This window comes from Delphinapterus leucas, chromosome 15 (genome assembly GCF_059928025.1).
Source record: "Delphinapterus leucas isolate spDelLeu-1000000601 "Yukka" chromosome 15, BTC_Dleu_Yukka2, whole genome shotgun sequence".
NCBI classification, from domain to species: Eukaryota; Metazoa; Chordata; class Mammalia; order Artiodactyla; family Monodontidae; genus Delphinapterus; species Delphinapterus leucas.
Window position 1 is genome coordinate 72,935,735 of NC_143143.1, and position 27,567 is coordinate 72,963,301.

Genomic DNA, 27,567 nt, shown 5'->3' on the forward strand with positions numbered 1-27,567 from the left:
GACCTTGGGTAAGTACTTAGCCTCTCTATACCTCAGCTTCCTCCTCTGTAGGACAGAAATGATTAATGCTTTCTACCTCAGGGAAGTGCTGTAAAATTAAATGAGATAAAGCCTGAAAGATGCTTAGCAGTGGGACTTCCCTGGTGGCACAGTGGTTAAGAATCCACCTACCGATGCACGGGACACGGGTTCGATCCCTGGTCTGGGAAGATCCCACATGCTGTGGAGCAGTTAAACCCACGAGCCACAACTACTGACCCCACATGCTGCAACTACTGAAGCCCACGCAGCCTAGAGCCTATGCTCCGCAACAAGAGAAGCCACCGCAATGAGAAGCCCGAATACCGCAACGAAGAGTAGGCCCCGCTCACCGCAACTAGACAAAGCCCTCGCGCAGCAACGAAGACCCAACGCAGCCAAAAAATCATAAAAAAAAAAGAGATGCTTAGTGCGGCATGCAGTCAGGACGCTGTAAATGCTGGCTCTGATTGTTCCCCCAAACCATCTTTCCAGGCAGTTGTCACACCCCCATTTTATAGACGAGGACTCTGTGGCTAGTGAGGTGCCCAGCTCTAGGGACAGAAGCTGAGCGACCCCAAGCCCTTGCTGTGTCACCGCACCACGCAAGACTCCAGTTGCTCAGTCAACATGCAGTAGCGGTGGGCACAGGGGCTCTGGAGGCCTCGCGACCTGTAGGGCCCTCGTGCCCGTGTCCCAGAGCAGGGCCATTTGAAAAGGCAGGGCCAGGAATCCACTTAAGAGGCTCTATAAAGAGCAGAGTGACATAGAATGTTCCAGGCAGAATAAACAGTCTCATGAAGGCCCTGAGGTCAGGAAGAGCTGGGTTGAGGAATTAAAGACCAAAATGGGCCAAGAAGAAAATGGAAATGAGACAAAAGGTCGCAGAAGGAGGCAGGGCCAGATCAGTGCAGGATGTCAGGGGCTGGTGTAGAGTTTGGATTTTGCCAGATGTGGAGTGGAAAAGCATCAAAGGTTGAATGAAGCAGGGGAACCACATGACCCAGTGTCTGATGTGCAAACATCACCCTGGCCCTTGTGGAGAACACAGACTTGGGTCGAGGGCAAGAGGGGAGCAGGGAGGTGGTGAGGAGACACTACCAGGGGTGCAGCTGAGAAACGATGGCGACCAGGTGGTGCACGTGGAGGGGAGAGGGGCCAAGTTCAGGCTCTCTTCTGCAAGTAGAAACGACAGGACCCGGTGACGGATTGGACATGAGTGATGGCCCCAGGTTTCCAGCTTGAGCAGCCTGTACAGCGGGTGCCGGCCCTGAGCTCAGGGAGGCTGGGGGGAGCGGGCTTGTGACTGGACGTGTGAAGTTGGAAACGCTGGGGAGATGTCCAAGGGAAAGGCGAAGTAGGCAGTTAGGCTGCACATGTAGAGCTCTTAAGAGAGGCTTGGGGCTCTGTGGGAATCATCAACACAGACTATTAAGGCAAAGGGTGAGAACCCCCCAGGGGGCAGATAGAGAAGAGGACGCAGGCCTGGTCCCGGTGGGGGGGTGAGGGAGGGGTCACCAGGGCCCCTGACAGAGGAGGCGCCGCGTGCAGGAGGTTAGGAAGTGGCCCGACAGGCTGGAGGAGGTGCAGCGGGAGTGGGGCCTGCAGGCCCTGGAGGAGAGTGCTCTGAGAAGATCTGAGAAGAAGGGCGTCCATGGGGACCCTGCCCTTTCCTCCCACCTGGCGGCCTCCCAAAGCAGGACTCCCCACCGCCTGCCCCCAGGGCTGCGTGTCTCTGGCCCCGTGGGTGCAGAGGCCAAGGCCCTGCCCCACTGCCTCCAAAGGAAGCCTCACTGGGGGGCCCCTCTCTCAGGCATCAGGTCCTGCCCTGGCAGGAGACAGGTTCCTCTCTGGCGACTTTGCTCTGGGGGTGTCCCTAAGGGACTAGATAGAGCTTGGGCCGGTCCCCAGCAGGCCGCACGTAGCCGGGACCAGCTGTCCTGCCCTTTCCCAGCTTCTGGGATGTGCTCGGTCCGGGGCCCTGACTTCTTTACCCGCCTCAGTGCCTCTGTGGGTCTGGCTGCCCATCACAGAGAAAAGCCTCTTCCCTCTGAGTTTGAGGAGGCCCTGGTATTTCCATCAGGTTTCCACGGCTCTTTCTTCCCTCAGAGAAGCCTTAGAAAGCATATTGCCCACCCCTCGGGAGGCCTGTCCCAGGGCACCACGTCCCACTCTGTGCTCTGTGTCCATTGCAAAATGGTCTGCTTTCTGATTTGTATGGTGTCTGCAAATATTTAATTTTTTAAAAAGGAAAAAAAAACCAAACAGGAAATGACCTTTCTGGTATATTTGGAAAACAATTTGGTGCTGTCATGGAATCTGTCTGAGCGATGAGGACTAAGCTGCAGGCTTGGAACAGACCATGTAGCTCTTGGCAGAGGTTGGGACCTCTTCAGTTTACAGAGCTGGGGGGAGAATAAAAACAGAAGGGAGAAGACCGAGTCCCGTGGGGAAACCCGACAGCGCCCAGGGCAAGCACCTGCGAGAGCGCAGCCTCTGATCCTGGGCCACTGAGGGTCTGGGAAGCTGAACATAAGGGCTCTTCTTTTTCCTCCCAGGCATTCAGGGTCAAATACCTCACCCTGGGAAGGCCCCCAAACCTCTCGAAGATGAGGAAGAGTAACAGGACATCACTCTTGAGCATCGCATAGGGCTCAAACTGAGATAGGAGGTGTTAGGTCACTTAGACCCACATTGGCTGTTGACTCTGCCTGGATCACCCTCTATCCAGCTTTTCTGTAGATCTCAGCCCTAGGTCACGTCCTTAAGGAGGCCTTCCCTGACCATACAGCCTTAACTGAACCGTACACACACAGAGAAACCTGTTCTCTTCTTCCACAGCACTCACCACAATCCACGATGATAGATTCCTTTACCCGTTCAACTGCCTCTCTCTCTTTCTCTCTCTCTCTCTCTTTTTTTTTTAATTGAAGTATAGTTGAATTACAGTATTGCAGGTGTACAGCAAAGTGATTCAGTCATACATATATATATGTGTGTGTGTGTGTGTTCTTTTTCAGATTCTTTTCCATTATAGTATTTTATAGGATACTGAATATAGTTCCCTGTGCTATACAGTAGGTCCTAGTTGGTTATCTATTTTATGTATAGTAGTGTGTACCTATTAATCCCAAATTCCAAATGTATTCCTCCGCCCCTTTTCCCTTTGGAAACCATAAGTTTGTTTTCTGTGCCTGTGTGTCTATTTCTGTTTCGTAAATAAGTTCATTTGTATCATTATTTTAGATTCCACATATAAGTGATATCATATGGTATTTTTCTCTGTCAGACTTACTTCTCTTAGTATGATAATCTCTGGGTTCATCCATGTTGCTGCCAATGGCATTATTTCATTCTTTTTTATGGCTGAGTAGTATTCCATTGTATACATGTACCACATCTTCTTTATCCATTCATCTGTCAGTGGACATTTAGGTTGTTTCCATGTCTTGGCTATTGTGAATAGTGCTGCTATGAACATAAGGGTACATATATCTTTTTGAATTATAGTTTTATCTGGATATATGCCCAGGAGTGGGATTGCTGGATCATATGGTAGTTCTGTTTTTAGTTTTCTGAGGAACCTCCATACTGTTTTCCACAGTGGCTGCACCAACTTACATTCCTAGCAATAGTGTAGGAGGGTTCCCTTTTCTCCACACCCTCTCCAGCATTTATTATTTGTGGGGTTTTTGATGATGGCCATGCTGACTGGTGTGAGGTGATACCTCATTGTAGTTTTGATTTCCAGTGCCTTTTTCTGTTATCACATTGTAAATGTCTTTTTAGTCTCCAGTGTGTACCCCATACCTGGCATAGTGCCTGGCATATAAAAAGTGCTCAGTAAACAGTGAGCGAATGAATGAATGAATGAAATGTCTGGACTGGAAGAGATTTAGAGATCATATTTCAACCTTATTATTCAGATGGGGAAAAGGAGATTGAGCCAGACCTCTTGGCCACTGTTATAATGCAGGGCTGCACAGCCTGTGCTCTCCCCTGGAATCTAGACCATCTTCTATTATTTAGTCATTCATTAAATATTCATTGGGCTTCAACTCTGTGCTAGGCCTTTCGGATATAGCAGTACACATGTCAGCCAGGGTGCCACTTTTGTGGAACTTATATTCACTCAGCACCGTAAAGCACAGAAGAAAGAAGTGTAAGTTTTGGCCTTCTATGCACCACTAAACAGAGTAAGAACAAAGAAGCTGAAAGAAAGTGTCAGTAGGACAGTTTTACTCATAAGTCACCCAGTGAGAATGGACCATAGTAATGACTTATTAATCGCGCGCCTCTTCCTTTCCACACATCTTGTCAGACGCTTTCCGAGCACATTGTCCCATTGCCTTCACAAGAGCCCCCTGAGCAGGAGGTGTTATTGTGACCCCCATGTTGCTGAGGAGGAAACTGGGATCCAGAAAAACAAAGGCAGTTGTCCAAGGTCTCCAAGCTAGTAAACAGGGACGCCGGGCTGCACGCCAGCACTAGATGCCTCCTTCCAACCGCACACCCCCTGAGAGATTTGTCCTGTTGCTGGGGACTCCCGGGGGTGCAGTAAGGTGTGGGAGGAAGAGCTCTGGACCAGGAGGTCGGACTCCTGGATCAAGAACTTTGGGCAAGTCCCTCTCCCTTTCTGAACCTCACTTTCCCGAGCTATTAATGAGAGGCTTGTCTCCATGAGCTCGGGGAGCCCTTTCAGTTTGATGATTCCACAAATGGTTTTGAGATAAGTGGAAAAAATTAATTAAGGTCGATCTCTAACTCATGCCTCATAGCAAATAAATTTCAGATCAATCAAAGTTTTACATATGAAAAATAAAGCCATGAAAGTACAACAAATAAGCAAGAGAGGATTCTTTACTAATCTCAGAATGGGGAAGACATTTCCAAGTATGATCCAGAAGCAGGAAACCGAAAGTAAAATATGGATCAGTTTGACTACATGAACAGAAAAAGTGTGCATGCGGAGAAATGTCAGCAATAAAGTCAGAGAATAAATAACAAGTAAAAAATACTTGTAACGCCTCTTAAGGCAAAAGACTAATTGTCTTAATATTGATACATAAATAACTCCTACAAATCAATAAGAAAAAGGGCTACAATCTAATAGAAAAATGGGCAAAAGGATTTGAATAAACAATGCACAGAAAAGGAAATACACGTGGAAAGATGCTCAGTTGCACACACAGGAGCAGTACAAGCTGAAACAGCGGGGGACTGTTCTCACCGTTCAGACTGGGGGGAAAAGACTGTTGATGAGAATGTGGTGCCGCAAAGTGCTCCTCACATATGTCCAATGGGAATTAACCGCTGTGGAGGAAAATTTGGCTCTATTCAGCTTTTAAAATTTACATACCCTTTAATGTGGCAATTCTACTTTTATGGAAACAACCCCAAAGTTTATCACTCAAGAAATCATTAAATTGGTCTACAGCAGTGAGACAGCAGACACCATGCAACCAATAAAAAAAAAAAGTTATCTTGTAGTATAAGGACTTTGGGTTTGTTTCTAGAGGTTTTATATAATCAGTGCTGCAGTGGCTTCAGGATGATCTGGAATTGTTTCCAGGAAGTATTTTTGAGTGAAAAAAGCGAGATGGAAAACAACTTTTGTTTTAAATAAAGGAAGGAAGGGAGGGCAGGAGGGACTATGTTTGTTGCCTGGATTATCTTGGGAGGACACAAGAAGGTGCTTGCCTGGTGGGGGGAAGGTGTCTGAGTCCAAGGAGGCCACTGAGCTCTTACTCTTTTTCCTTTCATATATATATATATTTTTTGCCTGCGTTGGATCTTCGTTGCTGTGAGTGGGCTTTCTCTAGTTGTGGCGAGCAGGGGCTACTCTTCGTTGTGGTGCTCAGGGTTCTCATTGTGGTGGCTTCTCTTGTTGCGGAGCACAGGCTCTAGGCGCACGGGCTTAGTAGTTGTGGCATGCGGGCTCAGTCATTGTGGCTCGTGGGCTCTAGAGCACAGGCTCAGTAGTTGTGGCGCACGGGCTTAGTTGCTCCGTGGCATGTGGGATCTTCCCGGGCCAGGGCTCGAACCCATGTCCCCTGCATTGGCAGGTGGATTCTTAACCACTGTGCCACCAGGGAAGTCCCTCCTTTCATACTTCTTGAGTTTCATACCATACACACACATATTCAAAAATGAAATAATTTAAAAATAAAGTGAATTTTTTCACTGAAAAAAAAAACCCACAGAAAATTTAAAAATCATTCATAATTTAATTAAATAATATTGATATGTGATCATATCATTGAGATTCTTCATTTAACAATCTGTGTGAACAATCTGTGTGAACAGCCTATTTCCCAGTCTCTTAAAAACTTCACAAACATTTTAATACCTGAATGGTATTTCATTTAGATACAAATCAGTTAAATATGTATATATTTCTCTATTGTCCGTTTAGGACATGTGACATGCCCACTTAGGAGCTCATTTTGGTGTCTTTAGCTTTTGACTATTACAAGTAATACTGTGATGAACATCTTTGAACGTTTACCCTCATGCACAACATGGATTACGTTCTTAGAAAAAAGTATTATAAGCTGACTTAGTGGCTCAAGGATATGAAAAAAGGTGAGATTTCTTGATGTATCATGTTAAGCCGCTCCTCAGAGCGGTCCTGGCGTTTATACTCTCCTTAACAGAGTCTGAGAATTACCGTTTTCTGATGCAGTTTCCGACTCTGAGGAGTCTTTCTTATATTTCCCCATTTGCTGTTGACTTTAAGAGCAGAGAGTGAGGGAAGAATACAGGTGTTGAAGAAAAACGAAATCGTGTGCTTGTGCTGTGTGTCAGAGAACTCCCCAGACACACCCCACCCCCAGACCTGTCTTTGGAATTGGTCTTCTCTGGGGGGATAGGGATGGCAGCCGGAGCACACTGGCCACGGTTGGTTTTTTGCAGCATTGGCCTTTGAGCTTGGTACGCTTCCCTCTCGAAGCCAGGAAAGTCAGCTTCCTACCCTGGGCAGCCTGTAAGGTCAGCCAGGTGAGGGCAGGAGCCAAAGCCCCAGGGTGTCAGTTCCAGCAGGAAGCTGGCCTTTTAGATGGAGCCTGTAACTCCATCCATCCCCAGAGTCAGATGCTAGAGATCCTGGACCAGAACATCAGCACAGCCATCTATAGCGGACAGAGGCCTTTCCCACTGGCCAAAGGAGTGAGTCACTTTATGGTTTCCACAGATAGGGAAAGAGGGATGGAGGGAAGGTAGACAGATAGGTAGACAGAGAGATGCAGGTTTAATTTGGCAAGTAATTATTTAGTACCTGCTCTTTGCCAGGCCCTGGTTGAGAATCTGAGGATGGAGCAGCCAGAAGCATATGGTTATTAGCTGCCAGGATTAGGCCTTTCAGTCTGGTCTGGTGAAAATCCAGACAGGAATACCAGTTCTCATGGAGCCAACGGCCTAGTTGGAGGAAAAGGACTGAGGAGAAGGGGCCCGGGAGCTGGCGTGGCCTGCCCAGTGTCTCCTTCCCACCGGCAGGTATGGGTCCGCCTGAGACCTTCCCAAGTCGTGGTTATAAACTCACCTCGCAGACCTCAGAGGCTGCTGTGGCAATTTAGTAAGCGAGGTATGGAAAACATGATGACTTGATAAGTGTTACCTTTACGATTATTGTTAGAACTGTCATCATAATTTTTATTCTGTGTTACTGCTGTTATTGCAACAGGTCACTGCCCTGTTCTCAAGCTTTGAGCAGTTTCCCCAGAGGGAGAGTGTAGAAGTGAAACTTCTGTGACCTACAGAAGAACCACCTCTGGGACTTCAGAGAGTTCAGAGTTTTTTTTGCTGAGAAAGAGCCGGAAACACAACCAGGGCAACTTCTTTCTCTCAAGTCAGCTTACAAAGATAGGCTGGGTGTGCCCCCTGCTGGAGCTGGGGGGGGGGCTGCCTTAAACCAAATCCTGGCCCCGCCTTTATTCTATTTTACAGATCTGGAAACGGAGGCCCAGAGAGGGGCAGTCTTGCTCAGGGTCTGGTGGCAGAGCTAGGTTCATAGCACAAGGTCACGCCTCTTGTTCTTTTCTGTCTACTACAGGCCGCCTCCCTGTCTCCCCTGTCTGATCTTTGAGTGCCCCTAGTTTATTCTTTAGGTGTCTCTTCTGAGCTAGGTGTTGTGGGGAGATGTGGTCCAGCCCTCCATAGTGGCTAGCCCCACTTTTCACACAATGCGCGTGTGCGCGCACACACACACACACACACACACACACACACACTCGTTACTCAGCCCCACCCTGGCTGCTTTCCAGCTGCTTCCTGCCAATGTCAGTTACTTTCTGAAAGCGTTGCACAATAACTTGGGCTTATAAAAACTACCATTATAAAAATTTAGTCTTAGAAGTGAAAGTTTCCCTTAGACACAAAGTACCACACTTGGCAAGGTTTTTTTCTCGTATCTGCTATCTTTCCCCATAGTAACTGGGTCTTCTTTCTTTCTTTCTTTCTTTTTTTTAATTGAAGTATAGACTTACAATGTTGTATTAATTTCTGCTGTACAGCAAAGTGATTCAGTTATACATATATTCTTTTTTCATATTCTTTTCCATTATGGTTTATCATAGGATAATGAATATAGTTCCCTGTGCTATACAGTAGGACCTTGTTGTTTATCCATTCTGTATATAATAGCTTACATGTGCTAACCGCAGCCTCCCACTCCATCCCTCCCCCAACCCCCTCCCCTTTGGCAACCACCAGTCTGTTCTCTATGCTTCTGTTTCATAGATAGGTCCATTTGTGTCATATTTTAGATTCTGCATATAAGTGATATCATATAGTATTTGTCCTTCTGACTTATTTCACTTAGTATGATAATCTCTAGTTGCATCCATGTTGCTGCAAATGGCATTATTTCATTCTTTATGGATGAGGAGTATTCCATTGTATAAATGTATCATCTTCTTTATCCATTCATCTGTCAATGGACATTTAGGTTGTTTCCATGTCTTGGCTATTGTGAATAGTGTTGCTATGAACATAAGGGTGCATGCATCTTTTTGAATTATAGTTTTGTCTGGATATATGCACAGGAGAGGGATTGCTGTATCATATGGATCATATTAGTTTTCTGAGGAACCTCCATACTGTTCTCCATAGTGGCTGCACCAACTTACTTTCCCACCAACAGTGTAGGAGGGTTCCCTTTCTCCACACCCTCTCCAGCATTTGTTATTTGTTGACTTTTTAATGATGGCCATGCTGACTGGTGTGAGGTGGTACCTCATTGTAGTTTTGATTTCCATTTCTCTAATAATTAGCAACGTTGAGCATCTTCTCACGTGCCTATTGGCCATCTGTATGTCTTCTTCATAGAAATGTCTGTTTAGGTTTTCTGCCCATTTTTTGATTGGCTTGTTTGGTTTTTTGTTGTTGAGTTGTATGAGTTGAAACTGGGTTTTCTTTAAGGTGTTGTTTTGCAACCTGCATTTTGCAGTTAACAGTTTATCTCAGACACTTTGCCATCAGTACGAGCTGGTCCGTCTGGTGCAGGGTATTTTATTGTGAATATTTTACAATTCGTTTAATGCCTAGCCTTTTGAGGGACATTTGGGAGCTTCCCTATCACTGACCTAGGATGTGCAGTAAACATCCTCGTACTATAAAGAGCATTGGCATTTACCTACGGGTGTCTAAAACTGGAATTGGCTGGGCTCATCTCACCTAGAGGACTGTGAGCTCCTGGTCAAGCCAGTGGCTTAGACCCCCCCATCCCTCACTAACTCAGGGTGTGCCAAGTGGCCAGAGTCCACGGCCTGACTTGTGTGATTTGATTGCCTTCAGGAAATCATAGGTGCTCAAAGAGAGATACTCGTATTCCCCTAGCAGAGTAGCCTTTTAAAAATATATATATATAATAGCAATACCCATTGTTGACAAGGGTGCAGATAAACCGGCAATCTTACAGGCTGCTGGTGGGAATATAAATAGGAACAGAACTGAATTTATGTTTTATTTCCTCATCTTTTTCTGTTATTATAAATACCATTATGTCATTCAGGAAAGCAGCTTGGGAATGTATCAAAATAATGTGTCTTAAATATTATTTCACCCTTCCCTTTAGCTTAGCAATTCTACTTCTAGGAATACACTCTAAGGAAATAATAAGACATAGGCACAAATATTTACATAAAGACCTAGTGCTGTCCATAGTGATGGAAAATGGGAAAGTGCCTCCATGTTCATTTCTAGGGGACTCATCAAATATATCATGGTGCATATACAAAAATCATCTAGAGGGAACCTTCATGACATGTTTTAGGGAGTTTCAAACAGTAAGCTATAAAATACAGTGTACTATAGTATGATCTCACAAATCCTTTTTTACATGTATATGGCTCTTCTTTATATATGTGGTTCTCTTCTTTTCTCTCTCAGCTGTAAAATCAACCAGCAGGGCTATTAACCACCATCTCTGTAGCAGTAACTCCTAATTTCCTGTCTTTCCTCCCAATCCATCCCCCATCTCATGAACCATCCTCCATCCACCTACTTATTCATGTCAGAAAGCTCACTTCCGCATCAGCCAAACACCAAGTCCTGGTGATTCACCCTCCAGATTACATCTAGATGTGTCTGTCCGTCACCACCTCCTTCCTTCACCCACCATCTTTGTTTTTTTTTTTAACTTTTTATTTTATATTGGACTATAGTTGATTAACAATGTTGTGTTAGTTTTAGGTGTACAACAAAGTGATTCAGTTATACATATACATGTATCTGTTTTTTTTCAGATTCTTTTCCCAGTTAGGTTGTTAGAGAATATTGAGCAGAGTTCCCTGTGCTGTACAGTAGGTCCTTGTTGGTTATCCATTTTCAGCACAATTCTTTTTTTTTTTTAAGTAAGGTTTTATTTATTTATTATTTTTTTGGCTGCGTTGGGTCTTTGTTGCTCCGCGCGAGCTTTCTCTAGTTGCAGCAAGCCAGGGCTACTCTTTGTTGCGGTGTGCGGCCTTCTTATTGCGGTGGCTTCTCTTGTTGTGGAGCATGGGCTCTAGGTGCGCAGGCTTCAGTAGTTGTGGCACGCAGGCTCAGTAGTTGTGGCTTGCGGGCTCTAGAACACAGGCTCAGTAGCTGTGGCACACGGGCTTAGTTGCTCCACGGCATGTGGGATCTTCCCGGACCAGGGCTCAAACCCGTGTCCCCTGCATTGGCAGGCAGATTCTTAACCACTGCGCCACCAGGGAAGTCCTATCCATTTTAAATATAGCAGTGTGTACACGTCAGTCTCAAACACCCTAACTATTCCTCTTCCCCACCCTTCCCCCCGGTAACCATAAGCTCGTTCTCTAAATCTGTGAGTCTGTTTCTGTTTTATAAATAAGTTCATTTGTATCTTTTTTGATTCGCATATAAGTGATATCATATGATATTTCTCTTTCTCTGTCTGACTTCCTTCACTCAGTATGACAATCTCTAGGTCCATCCATGTTGTTGCAAATGGCATTATTTCATTCTTTTTAAAGGCTGAGTAATATTCCATTGTATATATGTACCATATCTTCTTTATCCATTCTTCTGTCGATGGGCATTTAGGTTGCTTCCATGTCTTGGCTATTGTCAACAGTGCTGCAGTGAATACTGGGGTGCATGTATCCTTTCAGACCATGTCTTTCTCCGGGTACATGCCCAGGAGTGGGATTGCAGGATCATATGGTAGATCAATTTTCAGTTTGTTAAGGAACCTCCATACTGTTTTCCATAGTGGCTGCACTAATTTACATTCCCACCAACAGTGTAGGAGGGTTCCCTTCTCTCCACACCCTCTCCAGCATTTGTTGTTTGTGGATTTTTTGATGATAGCCATTCTGACTGGTGTGAGGTGATATCTCATTATAGTTTTGATTTGCATTTCTCTAATAATTAGCGATGTTGAACATCTTTTCATGTGCCTCTTCATCTGTATGTCTTCTTTGGAGAAGTGTCTACTTAGATCTTCTGCCCATTTTTTGATGGGGTTGTTTGTTTTGATGATATTAGGCCGCATGAGCTGTTTGTAAATTTTGGAAACTAATCCCTTGTCGGTGACATCATTTGCAGATATTTTCTCCCATTCTGTGGGTTGTCTTTTCATTTTGTTTATGGTTTCCTTTGCTGTGCAAAAGCTTTTGAATTTAATTAGATCCCATTTATTTTTGTTTTTATTTCCATTACTCTGGGAGATGGATCAAAAAAGATATTGCTGCGATTTATGCCAGAGAGTGTTCTGCCTATGTTTTCCTCTAAGAGTTTTACAGCATCTGGTCTCAAATTTAGGTCTTTAATCCATTTTGAGTTTATGTCTGTGTACAGTGTTATAGAGTATTCTAATTTCATGTGTTTACATGTAGCTGTCCAGTTTTCCCAGCACCATTTATTGAAGAGATTGTCTTTCCTCCATTGTATAGTCTTGCCTCCTTTGTCATAGATTAATTGACCACAGGTGCGTGGGTTTATTTCTGGGCTTTCTATCCTGTTCCATTGATCTGTATTTCTATTTCTGTGCCAGTACCATACTGTTTTTTTGTTTGTTTGTTTTTTTACCATACTGTTTTGATGCCTATAGCTTTGTAGTATAGTCTGAAGTCAGGGAGCCTGATTTTTCTTTCTCACGATTGCCTTGGCTATTCGGAGTCTTTTGTGTCTCCATACAAATTTTAAGATTTTTTGTTCTAGTTCTGTGAAAAATGCCATTGGTGATTTGATAGGGATTTCATTGAATCTGTAGATTGCCTTGGGTAGTATAGTCATTTTGATAGTATTGATTCTTCCAATCCAAGAACACGGTATATCTTTCCATCTGTTTGTGTTGTCTTTGATTTCTTTCATCAGCATCTTATAGTTTTCGGAGTACAGGTCTTTTGTCTCCGTAGGTAGGTTTATTCCTAGGTATTTTATTCTTTTTGATGCAGTGGTAAATGGGATTATTTCTTGAATTTCTCTTCCTGATCTTTCATTGTTAGTGCATAGAAATGCAACAGATTTCTGTGTATTAATTTGGTAACCTGCAACTTTACCAAATTCATTGATGAGCTCTAGTAGTTTTCTGGTAGTGTCTTTAGGATTTTCTATGTATAGTATCATGTCATCTGCAAACAGTGACAGTTTTACCTCCTCTTTTCCAATTTGGATTCCTTTTATTTCTTTTTCTTCTCTGATTGCTGTAGCTTGGACTTCCAAAACTGTGTTGAATAAAAGTGGCAAGAGTGGACATCCTTTCTTGTTCCTGGTCTTAGAGGAAATGCTTTTAGCTTTTCACTGTTGAGTATGATGTTAGCTGTAGGTTTGTCATATATGGCTTTATTATGTTGAGGTATGTTCCCTCTAAGCCCACTTTCTGGAGAGTTTTTATCATAAATGGGTGTTGAATTTCGTTAAAAGCTTTTTCTGCATCTATTGAGATGATCATATGGTTTTTATTCTTCAGTTTGTTGATGTGGTGTTATTACATTGATTGGTTTGCTGATATTGAAAAATCCTTGCATCCCTGGGATAAATCCCACTTGATCATGGTGTATGATCCTTTTAATGTATTGTTGGATTCAGATTGCTAGTATTTTGTTGAGGTGGTTTGTTCGTTTGTTTGTTTGTTTTTATTTTGCTGCACTGGGTCTTCGTTGCTGCGTGCGAGCTTTCTCTAGTTGCGGCAAGCAGTGGCTTGTCTTTGTTGCGGAGCACAGGCTGTAGGCTGGTGGGCTTCAGTATTTGTGGCTCGTGGGCTCCAGAGTGCAGGCTCAGTAGTTGTGGCACATGGGCTTAGTTGCTCCACAGCATGTGGGATCTCCCCGGACCAGGGCTCGAACCCATGTCCCCTGTGTTGGCAGGCAGATTCTTAACCACTGCGCCACCAGGGAAGTCTCTGTTGAGCATTTTTATGTCTGTGTTCATCAATGATATTGCCCTGTAATTTTCTCTTTTTTTGTGGTATGTTTGTCTGGTTTTGGTATCAGGATGATAGTGGCCTCACAGAATGAGTTTGGGAGTTTTCCTTCCTCTGCAGTTTTGTGGAACAGTTTCAGAAGGACAGGTGTTAGCTCTTCTCTAAATGTTTGATAGAATTCATCTGTGAAGCCATTGGGTCCTGGACTTTTGTTTGTTGGGAGTTCTTTAATCACAGTTTCAATTTCAGTACTTGTGATGGGTCTGTTCCTATTTTCTATTTCTTCCTGGTTCAGTCTTGGGAGATTGTAACTTTCTAAGAATTTGTACATTTCTTCCAGGTTGTCTGTTTTATTGGCATACAGTTGCTTGTAGTAGTCCTTTTCTTTCTTTTTTAGGCTGTACTGGGTCTTAGTTGCAGCATGCGGGATCTTCGTTGTGGCATGTTTAGTTGTGGCATGCGGGCTTCTCTTTCGCAACATGCATGTGGGATCTAGTTCCCTCACCAGGGATCGAACCCGGGCCCCCTGCACTGGGAACACGGAGTCTTACTGGACCACCAGGGAAGTCCCTGTTAGTAATCTTTTAAGATCCTTTGTATTTCTGTGGTGTCGGTTGTAACTTCTCCTTTTTTATTTCTAATTTTATTGATTTGAGTCCTCTCCCTTTTCTTCTTGATGAGTCTGGCTAAAGGTTTATCGATTTTGTTTATCTTTTCAAAGGACCAGCTTTTAGTTTCATATTGTTTTCTTGGTCTCAGTTTCATTTATTTCTGCTCTGATCTTTATGATTTCTTTCCTTCTACTAACTGTAGGTTTTATTTGTTCTTCTTTTTCTAGTTGCTTTAGGTGTAAGGTTAGGTTGTTTATTTGAGATTTTTCTTGTTTCTTGAGGTAGGATTGTATTGCTATAAACTTCCCTCTTAGAACTGCTTTTGCTGCATCCCATAGGTTTTGGATCATTGTGCTTTCATTTTCATTTTTCTCTAGGTATATTTTGATTTCCTGTTTGATTTCTTCAGTGATCCATTGGTTGTTCAGTAGCATATTGTGTAGCCTCCATGTGTTTGTGTTTTTTACAGTTTTTTTCTTGTAGTTTATTTCTAATCTCATAGCATTGTGGTCGGAAAAGATGCTTGATATGATTTCACTTTTCTTAAATTTACCGAGGCTCACTTTGTGGCCCAGCATGTGGTCAGTCCTGGAGAATGTTCCATGTGCACTTGAGAAGAATGTATATTCTGCTGCTTTTGGATGGAATGCTCTATAAATATCAATTAAGTCCATCTGGTCTAATGTGTCATTTAAGGCCTGTGTTTCTTTATTGATTTTCTGTCTGGATGATCTGTCCACTGATGAAAGTGGGGTGTTCCAGCCCCCCACTATCGTGTTACTGTCGATTTCTCCCTTTATGATTGTTAGTATTTGCCTTATATATTGAGGTGCTCCTATGTTGGGTGCATATATATTTACAATTGTTATGTATTCTTCTTGGACTGACCCCTTGATCATTATGTAGTGTCCTTCCTTCTTTGTCTCTTATAACAGCCTTTATTTTAAAGTCTGTTTCGTCTCATATGAGTACTGCTACTCCCCCTTTCTTTTGATTTCTCTTTGCATGCAATACCTTCTTCCATCCCTGCTTCACCCACCATCTTCTCACACCTGAATTTTTGCAGGAGCCCCCTAGCTGGCCCCCATTCAGGTCTGCTCACCTTAGGTGCCAGAGTCATCTTTGAAAATGCTAATCTGAACATTCATGAGCCTCAACCCCTCAGGGACCAAACTGAAGATGTGATCGGGCCCCTGCCCAACTCAGCAGCATCCTCTTGGCCCCTCTCCCACAGTTCCCCAGCCCACGGCACTTATGTTTCTTCCATCCCACTGTGCCTTTGCTCCACAGAGCCTTCATACATGCTCTTCCCCTCACTCCTTGTCTAGACTCCTTGTCTATCTATTCCTCCTAGGTTCTCGACTAAAATGTCACTTCCTGACCCCCCAAGCCTTGGTCAGGCCCTGGTAGTCACTCTGGTACCCTGCCTTCTCCCTTGAAGTCCGGAGCACTGTGGTAATTACTTAGGTATTAGGTAATTACGCTAAATGACCCAGTAGACTGTCAGCTCCCTGAGGGCAAGGACCACGGCTGACTTGTTCGTTGCTGCATCTGCGGCCCCTAGCCAGTGCCTGGTACGTGGTGTTGATAAATGTATAGTTATCATGAACTTTACTTAGAGAAAACACAAAAGATGTTCTTTAAAACGTTGGTGGTGGCTTTGGGGGTATAAAATTATGCATGACTTATTTTGTTCTTTCTACTTTTCTGTGCTTTCTGTTTTGTTGTCAGCGAGCAAGGCAATAACTGTCGGTTTGTCAAAAGACATCAGTGCTGGGCCCCAAGCTGAGTCCCCTGTGCAGGATGCACCAGGGTTCACCTCTGCGCTCCTGCCCTTGTCCCCACAGGCCTGAAGAGCGATGCGACAGGCATGATGGAGGTCGAGTCCTCCTACTCGGACTTCATCTCCTGTGACCGGACAGGCCGCCGGAACGCAGTCCCTGACATCCAGGGAGACTCCGAGGCCGTAAGCGTACGGAAGCTGGCTGGCGACATGGGCGAGCTAGCCCTCGAGGGCGCAGGTCAGAACCCATGGGTCCTCTCGGGTTCAAGCACTCCTGGTGGGAGACCCTCTCCTGGGCTCCGGGACTGGCCTCTTAAGTCCTAGCCTGCCCCCTCTTTCTCAGAGAAGAAACTGCATTTAAATCAGGCCCCAGGCCCACGGTCAGTGGCAGAGGGCAGCCACTCCCTAGGCTAGAGGGTGCCAGTGTCTCAGGCCGTGAGGACCCTCTGGCCAGGCATCCCGGTGCTTCCCTTTCCCCTCAGCCTCCCCGTCCACCCACAGGCCCTGTCAGTTCTCCTCCAAGGTCCCTCCCCAGTCCCTCCGCTTCTCTCTGTCCCCACAGCCACCACCTGGCTCAGGCCACTCCCAGCACCCCAGCGGCCTCTGCCGGGGCCTCCCTGATCCATCCCCGCCCCAACCCTCCTGCTGGACAGCTGCCAGCAGGGCTCATTTAAATCCCCTGTCCCATCGTGCTTCTGCCCCTGCATCCACCCCCCTTCATCTCACGGTTTCCTCTGCTAGAACATCCCTCACCAGTCCTGGCTCCCCCAGAAACCCCACCCTCCCTCCCCGTGCCGTCCCGTCCCGTCAGCGGTCTGTCAGCCCTCCCTTGTCCTGCGGCCTGAACTCCTCACCAGGCGTGGGAGCCTCCCCGGATCTCACCCTGCTCCCCTCCAGCCTCTGCTCCCATCTTTCTCTCCTGGGCCTCTGGTCCAGCCTGAGGAAGGGACTTCCGTTTCCTGAAAGTCCCTGATGGGCCTTGCCGCACTCTCCCTCTGTCTGGTCCTGCCTGCCCTCCCCTTGCCAGGCTGGCTTTTCCTCTTTCTTAGAGGCCCAGACCGCTCTGCTGAGAAGCCGTCATTCCCCTCTCCGGCAGGGGAGGCGCCTCTTCTCTTGGCCGCCTCCACAGCCCCCTAAGCACAGGGCCTCTCCTCTGGGATCCGCATCCTGGGCCCTCGGTGCCTGGTGGCGTTTGGCACCCGGCAGAGGTGCCTAGTCAATGGCTGTTCACTGACCAGCACGCCCAGCTGCCACGCCAGGCCTGCTGCCAGGCCATCTGCGTCTGCTCTGGTGAACGGTTTTCTATCTCCTTCAACTCAGTGTAGCCACTCATCCACCTGCCCAGGCCCTCTAATGCCTGCTCCCACCCCCGTCCGATTCGAGATCCCTGAGGTACCTGGTGTCCTGGCAGCTGTCTGCCAGGGTGACGGACAGTTAAAAGGGGGCCTGAGGAAGGAGTAGTGCTCACCGCAAGGCAGTGAGGTGCTCCTGGCGCAGTGCAGGCCAGAGTGACTGGCCGAGGAGCCTTCCAGTAGGCCCTGCAATGAGCAGCTTCCACTGGCACGTCTGCGAGCCGTGCTCAGTCCAGCGGACTCACCGAGGGAGTGGGAGTACGGGGAATACAGGTTCTGATCCTGCAGGCCCTGGAACTTCTGTTTGCCTAAAGCTCCCGGGAAACTGAGGCGGAGCCCAGGCAGGGGAGGAGGGGGCCACAGCCTTGGCCTGTCCTGAGGCCTGGCGGCCAGGCCTCCCCAAGTCCTGTGTGTTAACGCTCCCCAAGCCCTTTGTGCGCAAACCTTTGTCTTCTCTGATGTTTCCTTACGCGGGGAGCACAAACGTTTCCTTACTTGGCCGAATAATGAAACATAAACAACCAGCAGGGCATGAAGGAATATGAACGCACTGCTTGGCAGCACATGACCGGGAAACTTTCCGAATCATGCTCTGAAACTGCCCTGAGGGAGTCCCAGGGGTGCTGGTTGGAGAGAAAAATGCTTGGGGACCTCTCTGTGGGCCAGAAGAGAGCTGGGACCTGCACAGAAGAAGCCTTGCCCCTGGCTGAGCTGTCCCATGTGCCAGGTGACCACAGAGGGGCAGGGATGTCATCACCCTCACTTCGTAGATCAGGAAGCAGAGGCTTGGAGAGATTAAATAAGTTGCCTGAGGTCCCACAGCAAGGAAATGGCAGAGCGGCAGTTACTGCGGAATTTAACGAAAATATTCTTGCTCGCCAGGACGGGAGGCTTCGGACCAAATAGGGCATCACACACTGGGGAATCTGCCTGAAGTGCAGTCTCATTTGTCAGGCTTCCAGTGGGCCAGGACCCTCTGGGACCCGGCCTTTGCTACAGGCCCTGCCCCATGATAGGAGGTGACCTGAGGCACAGGTGTCCAAGTTCTCCCTGCACCCCTCACTACCACTAACCCCACCTCTGAAGCCAGCTGCCAGGGCAGAATGAGGCGGTGTCAGTGATGGGTCTTTACAAACCCTAGAGAGCGCTCCTTTAGGCGGCAGCCTTCTAGTTAGCGGAAGGGACACTGCTCCCTCCACTGTTTGGCTCTCAGGCAACTCGGTTCACCTCTCTGAGCCTTGTTTTTCTCATCCGAGTCGTATCATGACCCTCATCACACCTCCAGGCTGCTGTATGACTGCATGGAAAGTACTTGCCAGTCTGCAGCCTCAGGATCTGGGCGCAGGGTAGTGTCTCCCTACTCACGTGAAAGGCTTAGCCTAAGGGTGCAAAGACAGAGGCCACAGAGGGAGATGGGGGTGGTCTGGTGGGGACACAGCACAGTGAAACAGCGACGGGCTCCACCCCAGCCCCTGCTGCAGGCCACCCCTGGTGCTCCCCTGGGCTGGCATCTCCTGATGCCCTTCTCTGTCTTACAAGAACTACTGTTTGCTGAGCACATGCTGGGACTCTAGACACCCCACACAAATATCCTGACCCTCCCCAGCTACAAGCATCCAGCCATGATCCTGGCCTTTTCTTCACTTTAATTATACTAGTAACAGCACATGCACATTTTCTTTGTAGAAATTAAAATGTTACAGACTAGGCTAAAGTTCCCTTTAGCTACTACCCCCCAATCCTGTCCTGCTCCCCAGGGCTTATCCACTGTTACTGCTGTGGCTGGGCCCCTCTGGACCTCTTTCTATGCATTACGTTTGTGTATGTGCTCCTTTCTCTCTCCTCTGCAGAAGGACAGGCGGAGGTGGGCACCCCAGACAAGGAAGGTAGCAGCCAGCCCAAGAGCAGCGATGGGACCACCTCATCTTGAACATGACCTTGCCCGAGGAGGCTGGAAGAGTGACGCGCCGTGGACGGAAAGCCCTGGCACTGGCCCAGCAGCCTTTCCTCTGAGCAATGTGTTCCAGGCAAGCCAGGCCAGACTGAAAGGCAGCCCCAGAGGCTCCCGTGGCCCCTACCCTGGGAAGGCCCTCTGCCCACACCCCCAGGCTCCACGCTCCCACCACCTCCTCACTTGCCCGGGTACACTTTCAAGACACTGTAACCACAGGATGTTATTTATTCAGCAGGTGCTGGGACTCAGGGGCTGGGTCCTGCCACCTGGGTGAACAGCTGGGGCAGGGACCGCATTCTAGCTCTGCCCCCTCTTCTCCAACCCAGCCAGCCTTCTGTGTCAGGACCTTCTTATCCCTTTTTTAAGAAGCACTTTTAAACTTTTTAGAAACTTTAAACCTTTTCTCAGCAGAGAGGGAGGGAGCTGACAATTTACCTTTTATTTTGGAAGCCATTGTAAGTTAAACTCTTTGACCATCTATGCAGCTCTGAGGTTCCCTCATGGAGCTTCACAGATCCATTTTTAGCGAAGGGATCTTGTGCTCAAAACTCTGATTAACTCTTTGCCCTTTCTACCAAGATAAGTGACACCTAGGACCCAGGAAATAAATGCTGATTTGTGTGATAGGTTTAAGATGATTATTTCTCCTTTAAACAGCAAAAGCAGGGGCTGGGCCTTGTTTCCCCAAGGCCATGATTAGCTGGGACCCATCGCTGCCCCAGGCTTCCACGGAATGAAGTACCTGAGAAGATGCCGGGGTACCGCAGAGGCCAGCACCACACCTCAGGCCAGTATCTGAAGAATCATCTTCCATCTCACCCTCTCTCACCCCAGTTCACAGCTTTGGGGACCCAAAAGGAAGGTTTCCCCGCTTAGGACCTAGAGTAGGAAGGGGTTAAGAGTTCAGGGAGCATTTAAGCAGATAAGCCTTCAAGAGAAGCCTGGTTTCTTCTGGACGGAGAGCAGGCTTTGGGCCCTGCCTTGCCCCCCCTTCCCATTCACAGAGCCCACTGGGCTCTCGGGACCCTGCTGCTGGGCAGGCTGCCTGCATCTGGGGGCCCCAGGGGCTCCTTCCGTTCTCCACAAACCCAAGTTGGCCCGCTCCGACCGCAGCGCCACACACCACGTGCTGCACAACCCCAGCTGTTGTTTTCTTTATTAAGCACCAGATTTTCAGCACAGGTTACCAGAGGAGGGAGGGATTCACATTCAACCAGCCGCAGGCCCTGATCCTGGCCCGGGCACACAATCAGAGGAGAGACACGGCCAGGCGGAGGTATATGTGTGTACAGAAGCAGGCATGTGGGCTTCACGAGCATCAGTAGCTGACTCTGGAAATCATAGTCTCCCTGGAAGGAGTAAAGGGAGTTGTGAGGACTCCATCCACAGGGTGAGGTGGCCACGATGTCTTCAGGGACACTGCCCTGCTTGCCAAGAGAAGCAGAAAGGTGAGGCAACTTGTAGTACCCAGGACATTAAAAAAAAAAAAAAATCACAGAACATCAGAGCCAGAGAGGAACCCCTTTCTACAGATGGGGAGACTGAGGCTTGGAGCAAGGAAAGGCTCTGTCAAGGCCACACAGGAAGGAAGGAAGCAGAACCTAGCTGCACCCTGGGCTCAACTCCCTGCCCTTGGCTTTGGGCAGCCCTGGAGATGCCCCAAGTTGCCAAGACCTTGGGAGTGGGCTTGAGAAGGGCTCCTCCTCAGACCAGCCTCACAGCATTATGCAGGAAGTGAGCCTGTGCAGTGAGGGAGGACGCATCCCTGGTGCTGCCCGGGAGAGGAAGGGAGGGCATATCTTGCTAGAAGTCCCTGGAAAGACAGGTGGGAGCCAGGGCAGGGCACCAGCCCAGCAGCTCCGTCAGAAACATACCTGCAGAGGCCAAAGGTGGCATCCCATAGGCTTTATAGAGCAGATCAAGAAGCTCCCTCTTCTCATCTTCTGGGAGGAAACTGGACTTTGCCGCGTTGATGTTCTGGAAGGGCCAGCACGGCGGACAGTGTGAAACCAGAGAGCATAGGAGGGAGTCCTTAGCAATCTAGTGACAGTCCATTAAACATGGGCAATTCATTAAGCTCAGAGTGGTGAGGCCTTGTCCAAGGTCACGCGGCAGCAGCTGCCAGAGCAGAGACTGTGAGGTTGTGTGTTCTTAACGTGGCAGGACGCGACACACAGATGTGGCAGGGAGGCTGGAGAAACCTTTGAGAGACGGGGTGGGATGTGTGGCGCCAGAGAGACAGTCCTGCAGGGACAGACTTGGGATATCAGAACCACTGAAATCAAGGGCTCATCCTGGGGTCTCTGAGTGGCCTGAAAAGTGTGTGCAAAATGTATAGCTGAGCACACCTTTCTGGGGAGATGGTTGACAGCTTTCAGAGTCTTTCAAGGCACTTGACCGAAGCAGAGGATAAAAAACCCAGTCCTAGGTCAGGATCTCAGCCGAAGATGTCCTCTCCGTGGAAGGCATCAAACTCCAGGTCTGCCTTGGCCTGGCCTGTTGCAGCAGACTCACCCCTCATCCTCCAGGGCTTCCGGGCCCTGGACGGGACCTGCAGGCCTCACACACTCCCAGGGCCCAGAGTCAAGGCACACACCCACTCACCAGTCTCTTAAACTCCTCTTCAGTGAAGCCCATGTCCTGTTTGGTCATCTGGTAATCAGTGTCCAGGGTGGACTTGAAGATGAGTGGGTCATCCGTGTTGAGGGAGTAATTAGCCTGGTCGTTTTTGAACCTGGACAATGCAGGGGGGTGGGGGGGGGAGGGGGAGAAGCGCCTCCCATTACTGCTGTGTAAACAGTCTCTGCACGTGGACATCCACACTCCTTTGAACCGCGCGGCACCCTTGGACAGGCCTGGAGGTTCTCCTCGTTGTACAGAGGAAGACACAAATTCAGGGAACTCGGGTGACTTGTCCAAGGCCACATTACTAGCAACTCAAGACTTAAAGCCATCCAGCCAGGTCAGAGCCAGGCAAAGGCAGGAGAGGGGCCGGCTTGGCGAGGCCAGAAAAGCAACAGCCCGCTCTAGCTACCCCCCCACCCCGGCCCTGCCCTCCACACTCTGCCGCACTCTGCGAGGGTTGTCTGCCCCCTTCGCCAGCCGTCCTCAGCCCCCCTGGGATCTGACTCAGCAGATGCGCCATGGGGCCTGTTCTGAGCATAGTCCCTGGCCACCATCTTATTAAATCCAATGGACTTTTCCTAGCTCTGACCTCACCCGACTTGTGGAGCAGAATTTTGTACTGTTGACCTTTTCCCTAGATTGCTTGGACACCGCACTTCTGGCTTTCCTCCTGCCTGTGCCTTCAGTGTCACTGTCCTGGATTCTCGCCTAGGCCCTCTTTTTTTTTTTTTTTTATTCAATCAGAAAATCACAAAACTTATAATCATCCTCATCAGTTCACTCAGCCCCACGTGATTTTTTCACCTTGATCTTCTGCTGGCACTTTTACGAGTCCATCAGTTTCCATTAGAGTTCTGAAGTGCTTACTCATTCAGTTCAGCAGTAGTCAGTTACCAGAATCCTAGGCCCTCGTGCTCCACCGTCTGCTGAGGCCATCACTTCTCCTAAAACCACCGTATCTCTAGGTGACTCTGAGTCTTTCTCCAGCCCACAGGCTGTATGCCCACATGCCTCCAAGAGCCTCCACTTGGGTGTCCTGTAGGTACTGCACACTCCACACTCCTAAAGCAGCTCAGGCCCGCCTTGTAATCAGAGTGTGAGCGAGCCCAAGCTCCTCCTTCTCGTAAGCTTGGCGGACAGACCATCAGTGCTGGCCTGAATATGGTCACCCCGAGTTCTTAGTGAACTTCTGGGTCAGCTTTTCCCTCCTGAGGCCTCGCCCAGGGCTCAGTCCCAGGGCAACCTGAAGAAGGGCCAAAGCTTCTTAGTTAAGCCTATGGGGCAGCATCGGGGTGGGGTGGGACGGGACAGGCTCTCCTGGGGAAAGCTTCAGGATGTGCTGGGGGAATGCCCAGAGCGGCCAGGAGCAGAGACCACGTGAGCAAGAGAGACTCATCTTCCTAATTCCTAGGAGGCGGAATCTGGAGTGTGGAAGTTTCCCTTGGGGTAGCAGGGCATTCTGCTATAGCTGGATGAGCTACAGGGCCCCCAGCTGTGCTATCCAATAGCTTGGTGGCCTCATAATCAAGTTACACCACATCCAGACTTTAGCTTCCTCACTTGTAAGACGGGGACAGTAGCGCCCGCTTCCCAAGCATTTGAAGAGCTTTCACACCCAGGAGACCCCGCGGGGACCAGCGCCCAGTCCCTGCATCCCCTTCCCACCCTTGGCTTTCCTAGTACAAAACTGAACGGAGCCCAGGGGACCCGGCCTCACCGAACGACCGCATGCTCCACGCCTGGCTTCCAGGTGCCGGTGAGGTAGCTGGACCAGGGGCAGACCTGGAAGAGCAGGCGGGTGGCTGGCATGAAGCCCCCAGGGCCACCGCTGACCCCCGTCCCCAGGCCAGCTGGCGCCACCTCCAACGGCGCCGTTCTCGCCCCAGTCACAGCGGAGTCCCCTCGCAGCAGAGTCCCAGGAGCCATCAGTCCTGCCTTTCTCCCCCCACCCAGCAGCTCCAAGGCCCGTGGCCCACGCTCCCCGCGGCTGCAGGACCCTCCGCGCTCTCCACCGCTCCCCTGACCTCCCCCTCCCCAGCCCTCACCTCGAAGTGCATGTTTTCCTGCCGCAGCCTGTTGTAGAGGGCCGGGTCCTCCAGAGTGTGGTAGCCGTGCCCCAGCCTCTCGGTCTTGAGCACGTCCACGGCCTGTTGACAAGCAGCGTGGAACCCAGCGCGGGCCAAGGGGCGAGCGGGGAGAAGGGCCCCACCGCCGGCCCAGCCACTCACCTCTCTCACCACCTCGGCCGAGCCCACCTCCCCGGCGTGGACCGTGCGGTGTATGCCGCTCTTCACGGCCTCCTGGAAGGGCGAGGGCTCGGTCAGGGGTAGCCTGGGGCTTGGCCCCGCAGGCCCTGCCGGCCCTGCCTCCACTACGCTCTGGGGCTGAGTCAACCTGGCTGGCTCCCAGACAGGGAGGTAGGGTGGGTTTCGTTTTTGTAATCATTTAAGTGGTAGCCCTCCTTTATTAGACAGTTATTACGAGTCAGACACTGTAGGAAATGGTTTAGCTACCTTACGTCATATTCACAACTGCTCTAATGCCTGTCTTACAGGGAGCGGGGAGGGACTGAATCTCAGGTATCACGACCAGGGCCAGACCGCTAGGAAGAGATGCCAGAGCCCCTACTCTCCACCCCATGCTTCACCCCTTCCACGGGAGGCACAGCATGAGGCTTCGAGACGTCTGCTCCAACACAGTCATCCCCGCAGATGAAACAGGCCCAGAGAAGAGACAGTCTCGCCCAAGGTCACACAGCGAATCATTAGGCCTGAAGGCTCCAACACAGGACCCTCCAGCACCAAGTGGGGTTTTTTCTTTCATACCAGGTTCCCAACTTCTAGAGCTCCTAGACCCGGTCACACACACTTGGGAGCCCAGGAGGCCTCGTGATCCCCCGTCGGTGTGCCTTCCTGCTACTGGTATAGAGACCAGCTCCCCACGGGGCTCCCCCAGAGCCAGCCTCTCCTCTGCCTCCGTCCCCCGGGACCCACCGCGTAGGCCTGCACGTGTTCAGGGAAGAGGGTGCTGCCTTGGATGGTCTCATCTCCGGCCAGGTCGATGGCCACCACGGTCTGCTGCCGGTATTTCTTACACAGCTCCACCACCTCGGGGGACCAGCCTGTGGGCGAGATGCCCGCTGGGCCTCTGGCAGCAGCGTGGAGGAGAGAGACCCTCCCAGCCCTCCCACCCAAGGCCAGCACAAGGCAGAGGGCCCAGTGTCCCATCTTCAAGGTCTGACCCCGCGGCCTTCGGGGCCTTAGCATCCTCTCCTCGCCGGGGGTGGGGGTGGAGGGGCATGTGCTGTGGCTCACGGTCACAGCGAGGCTTTGCCGAGGCCGCACGTGTGAGACACCGAGGTCAGGGCCTGGGCTCAGTAAACGACAGATAGCAATCCTCTTTCGATCCCCACACCCACCTCCACTTAGCAGATGAGATGGAGGTCCGCACAGTTTAACATTTAAACCTAAAACAGCTCCCACTAGTGTTACTAAACACATTGCTAACGTTGGTCATTGTAAAGTGTTTTAAAAAGAATGACCAACCACAGGCTTTGGAACCAGATGGCCCTGGGTTCTGCTCCGGGCTTTGTGCCTTCCTGATTGAGCCTCTCTCTACCTCAGTTTCCTCATCTGTCAAATGGGGATAAACGATGGTGGCCCTGTCTCCTAGACCCCTGTGAGGATTAGAGAAAATACTCCAAGCCACTCTGCACAGGGAGGCCCTGCAGGTTGACACTAGCCCCGCGCCGTGGGCTCACTACTCCTTAGAGCAGAGAATGGGGTAACTACGGTCACCTCCTGTGACAAGGCACGTCTGAGATCCAGAGAGGTGATGTGACCTGGAGAGAGTCAGACAGCAGGGCTCTGCCTTGGAAGCACAAGCCCTGGAGCTGTGGCCAGTGTCAGTCACAGGGAAACCCCTCAGGCCCTGGCACTGAGACCTAGTCCCAGGTTCCACAGCCCTGACAGGAGGGGGCCTGGCCCACAGGGTCTCGAGGGAGGACTGCGGCCTGACAGGAACCAGGCTTAGGCTTTTCTCTGTCGTTCAGCCTCCCTTGATTTTAAGCCTCCTGCAGGTCACGTGGCTCCCAGGCTCAGCCTCCCTGGGGAGAAAATTCTGTTGCAGGAAGTTCCGAGCTTGCCCAGGAGGAAGACCCGAGGTCCAACTGATGGGCTCAAGAGAGACCATGGGCACCGGTATGGCCCCTGTGCCCGGCCAGGAGGTTGTGGTGGCATCAGATGGGCAGCCAGGGACGGGGCCGAGGTCGCACTCACTGGGCTGGTGGCGCATGCAGCACAGAATGGACCGCACCTTCACCCCGAAGTCCCGCTCTCCGTCTTGCAGGCCCTGGTCCACTAGACACACCACCTCATCCGGGGTGAGGTCCCCTCTGTGTGCAGAGAAGAGTAGGGGTGGGCCTGAGACAAAGACAGACCTAAAGGACAGCCCTGGGACTGGGACAGAGGAGGGAGGGGAGGCGGGGGAGTAAAGAGGGGAAGGAAAGGAGGAGAGAAAGAGGAGGAAGACGGGTCTTCCAGGAGAAGCCCTCAGCCCCACTAACCCACTGCCTCTGAGGAAAGGACGAGGGAGATAGCCCCAAGCCCTAGCGCACCCCCTTCCAGCTTCCTTGGAACTGCCTGGACGCTTCCAGACCTGCGAAGACTGTCCCAGTTCGGGGGGTTGTCAGACACAGCCCTCCTCCCACCCAAGATGGAGAGCACTGCTAAGCTAAGCTCACCTGTTGTGATTCCCACTTGTCCACAAGTATCAGAGTCATGGCTAGAAGGGAGCAAGGTGGTTGAGTGGTACCGCTTAGACATCCCTGGGGTCCAGGCAGAGGGGCAGGAGTGGGCCAAACTCACTTTGGTTGCAGGGTTAGGATAGGACCCCTAAGAGTCACTGGATAAGCTGTGGGACAGTTCAGGGAGCCAGACCAAAGTCTTGCTTGGGCCACGGCCTCCCAGGCTGCCCCTCGTGGTCTTGGGTCAGGCCACCCTGCCACAGCACCAGCACAGCCCTCCAGACGGTCACTCACTCAGCCTGGTTCCAGGGGATCGGCTCCACTTTGGAGTTGGCCAGCAGGTGCGGGCTGTAGCGCACCTCCATGTACACCACGCCCTCCTTGGCCTTCATCTCCACAAACTCGTAGGCAGTCCTTTTGATGGCCTCCCGGCAGCCCCTGGGAAGGGAAGAGAGTGGCTGGGGACAAACTGCCCCAAGTCCCTTGGGAGCTCCAGGAATAACAAAGCTGTCCCCTGCCCATAGCAGATCAAACCCATGTGTGGCCCCCCAATCTCGCATCACCCAGCCCAAAGCTCCGGGCATCTGCTGGAGAAAATCCTAGAAGCACAGCA

General features: G+C 49.8%; 2 protein-coding genes across 10 annotated transcripts in view; one reads left to right on the plus strand and one right to left on the minus strand.

Annotated features, from left to right (window-relative positions):
• PKIG (cAMP-dependent protein kinase inhibitor gamma) overlaps nt 1-20,211 on the plus strand; it is a 100,554-nt gene extending 80,343 nt beyond the window's left edge. The window contains exons 4-5 of the mRNA XM_089896946.1: nt 16,344-16,517; nt 19,482-20,211. Of these exons, the coding sequence (XP_089753072.1) occupies nt 16,367-16,517; nt 19,482-19,561 (231 nt within the window). The 5' untranslated portion in view covers nt 16,344-16,366 and the 3' untranslated portion in view covers nt 19,562-20,211. The remainder of the gene's footprint in view (nt 1-16,343; nt 16,518-19,481) is intronic.
• Nucleotides 20,212-20,726: 515 nt separating this feature from the next.
• The window catches only part of ADA (adenosine deaminase), a 28,748-nt gene continuing 21,907 nt past the window's right edge, over nt 20,727-27,567 (minus strand). For 2 of the 9 annotated variants that reach the window (XM_089896939.1, XM_022592327.3), the window contains 9 exons: nt 27,249-27,392; nt 26,488-26,603; nt 25,204-25,331; nt 24,439-24,510; nt 24,256-24,357; nt 23,928-23,992; nt 22,190-22,319; nt 21,460-21,562; nt 20,727-21,009 (listed from right to left, as the gene is read on the minus strand). In XM_089896939.1, the coding sequence (XP_089753065.1) occupies nt 20,996-21,009; nt 21,460-21,562; nt 22,190-22,319; nt 23,928-23,992; nt 24,256-24,357; nt 24,439-24,510; nt 25,204-25,331; nt 26,488-26,603; nt 27,249-27,392 (874 nt within the window). In that variant the 3' untranslated portion in view covers nt 20,727-20,995. Of the gene's footprint in view, nt 21,010-21,459; nt 21,830-21,933; nt 22,320-23,927; nt 23,993-24,255; nt 24,358-24,438; nt 24,511-25,203; nt 25,332-26,487; nt 26,604-27,248; nt 27,393-27,567 lie in introns of those variants that run through there. The other 7 variants (XM_089896940.1, XM_089896944.1, XM_089896943.1 and 4 more) reach the window with 7 other exon arrangements.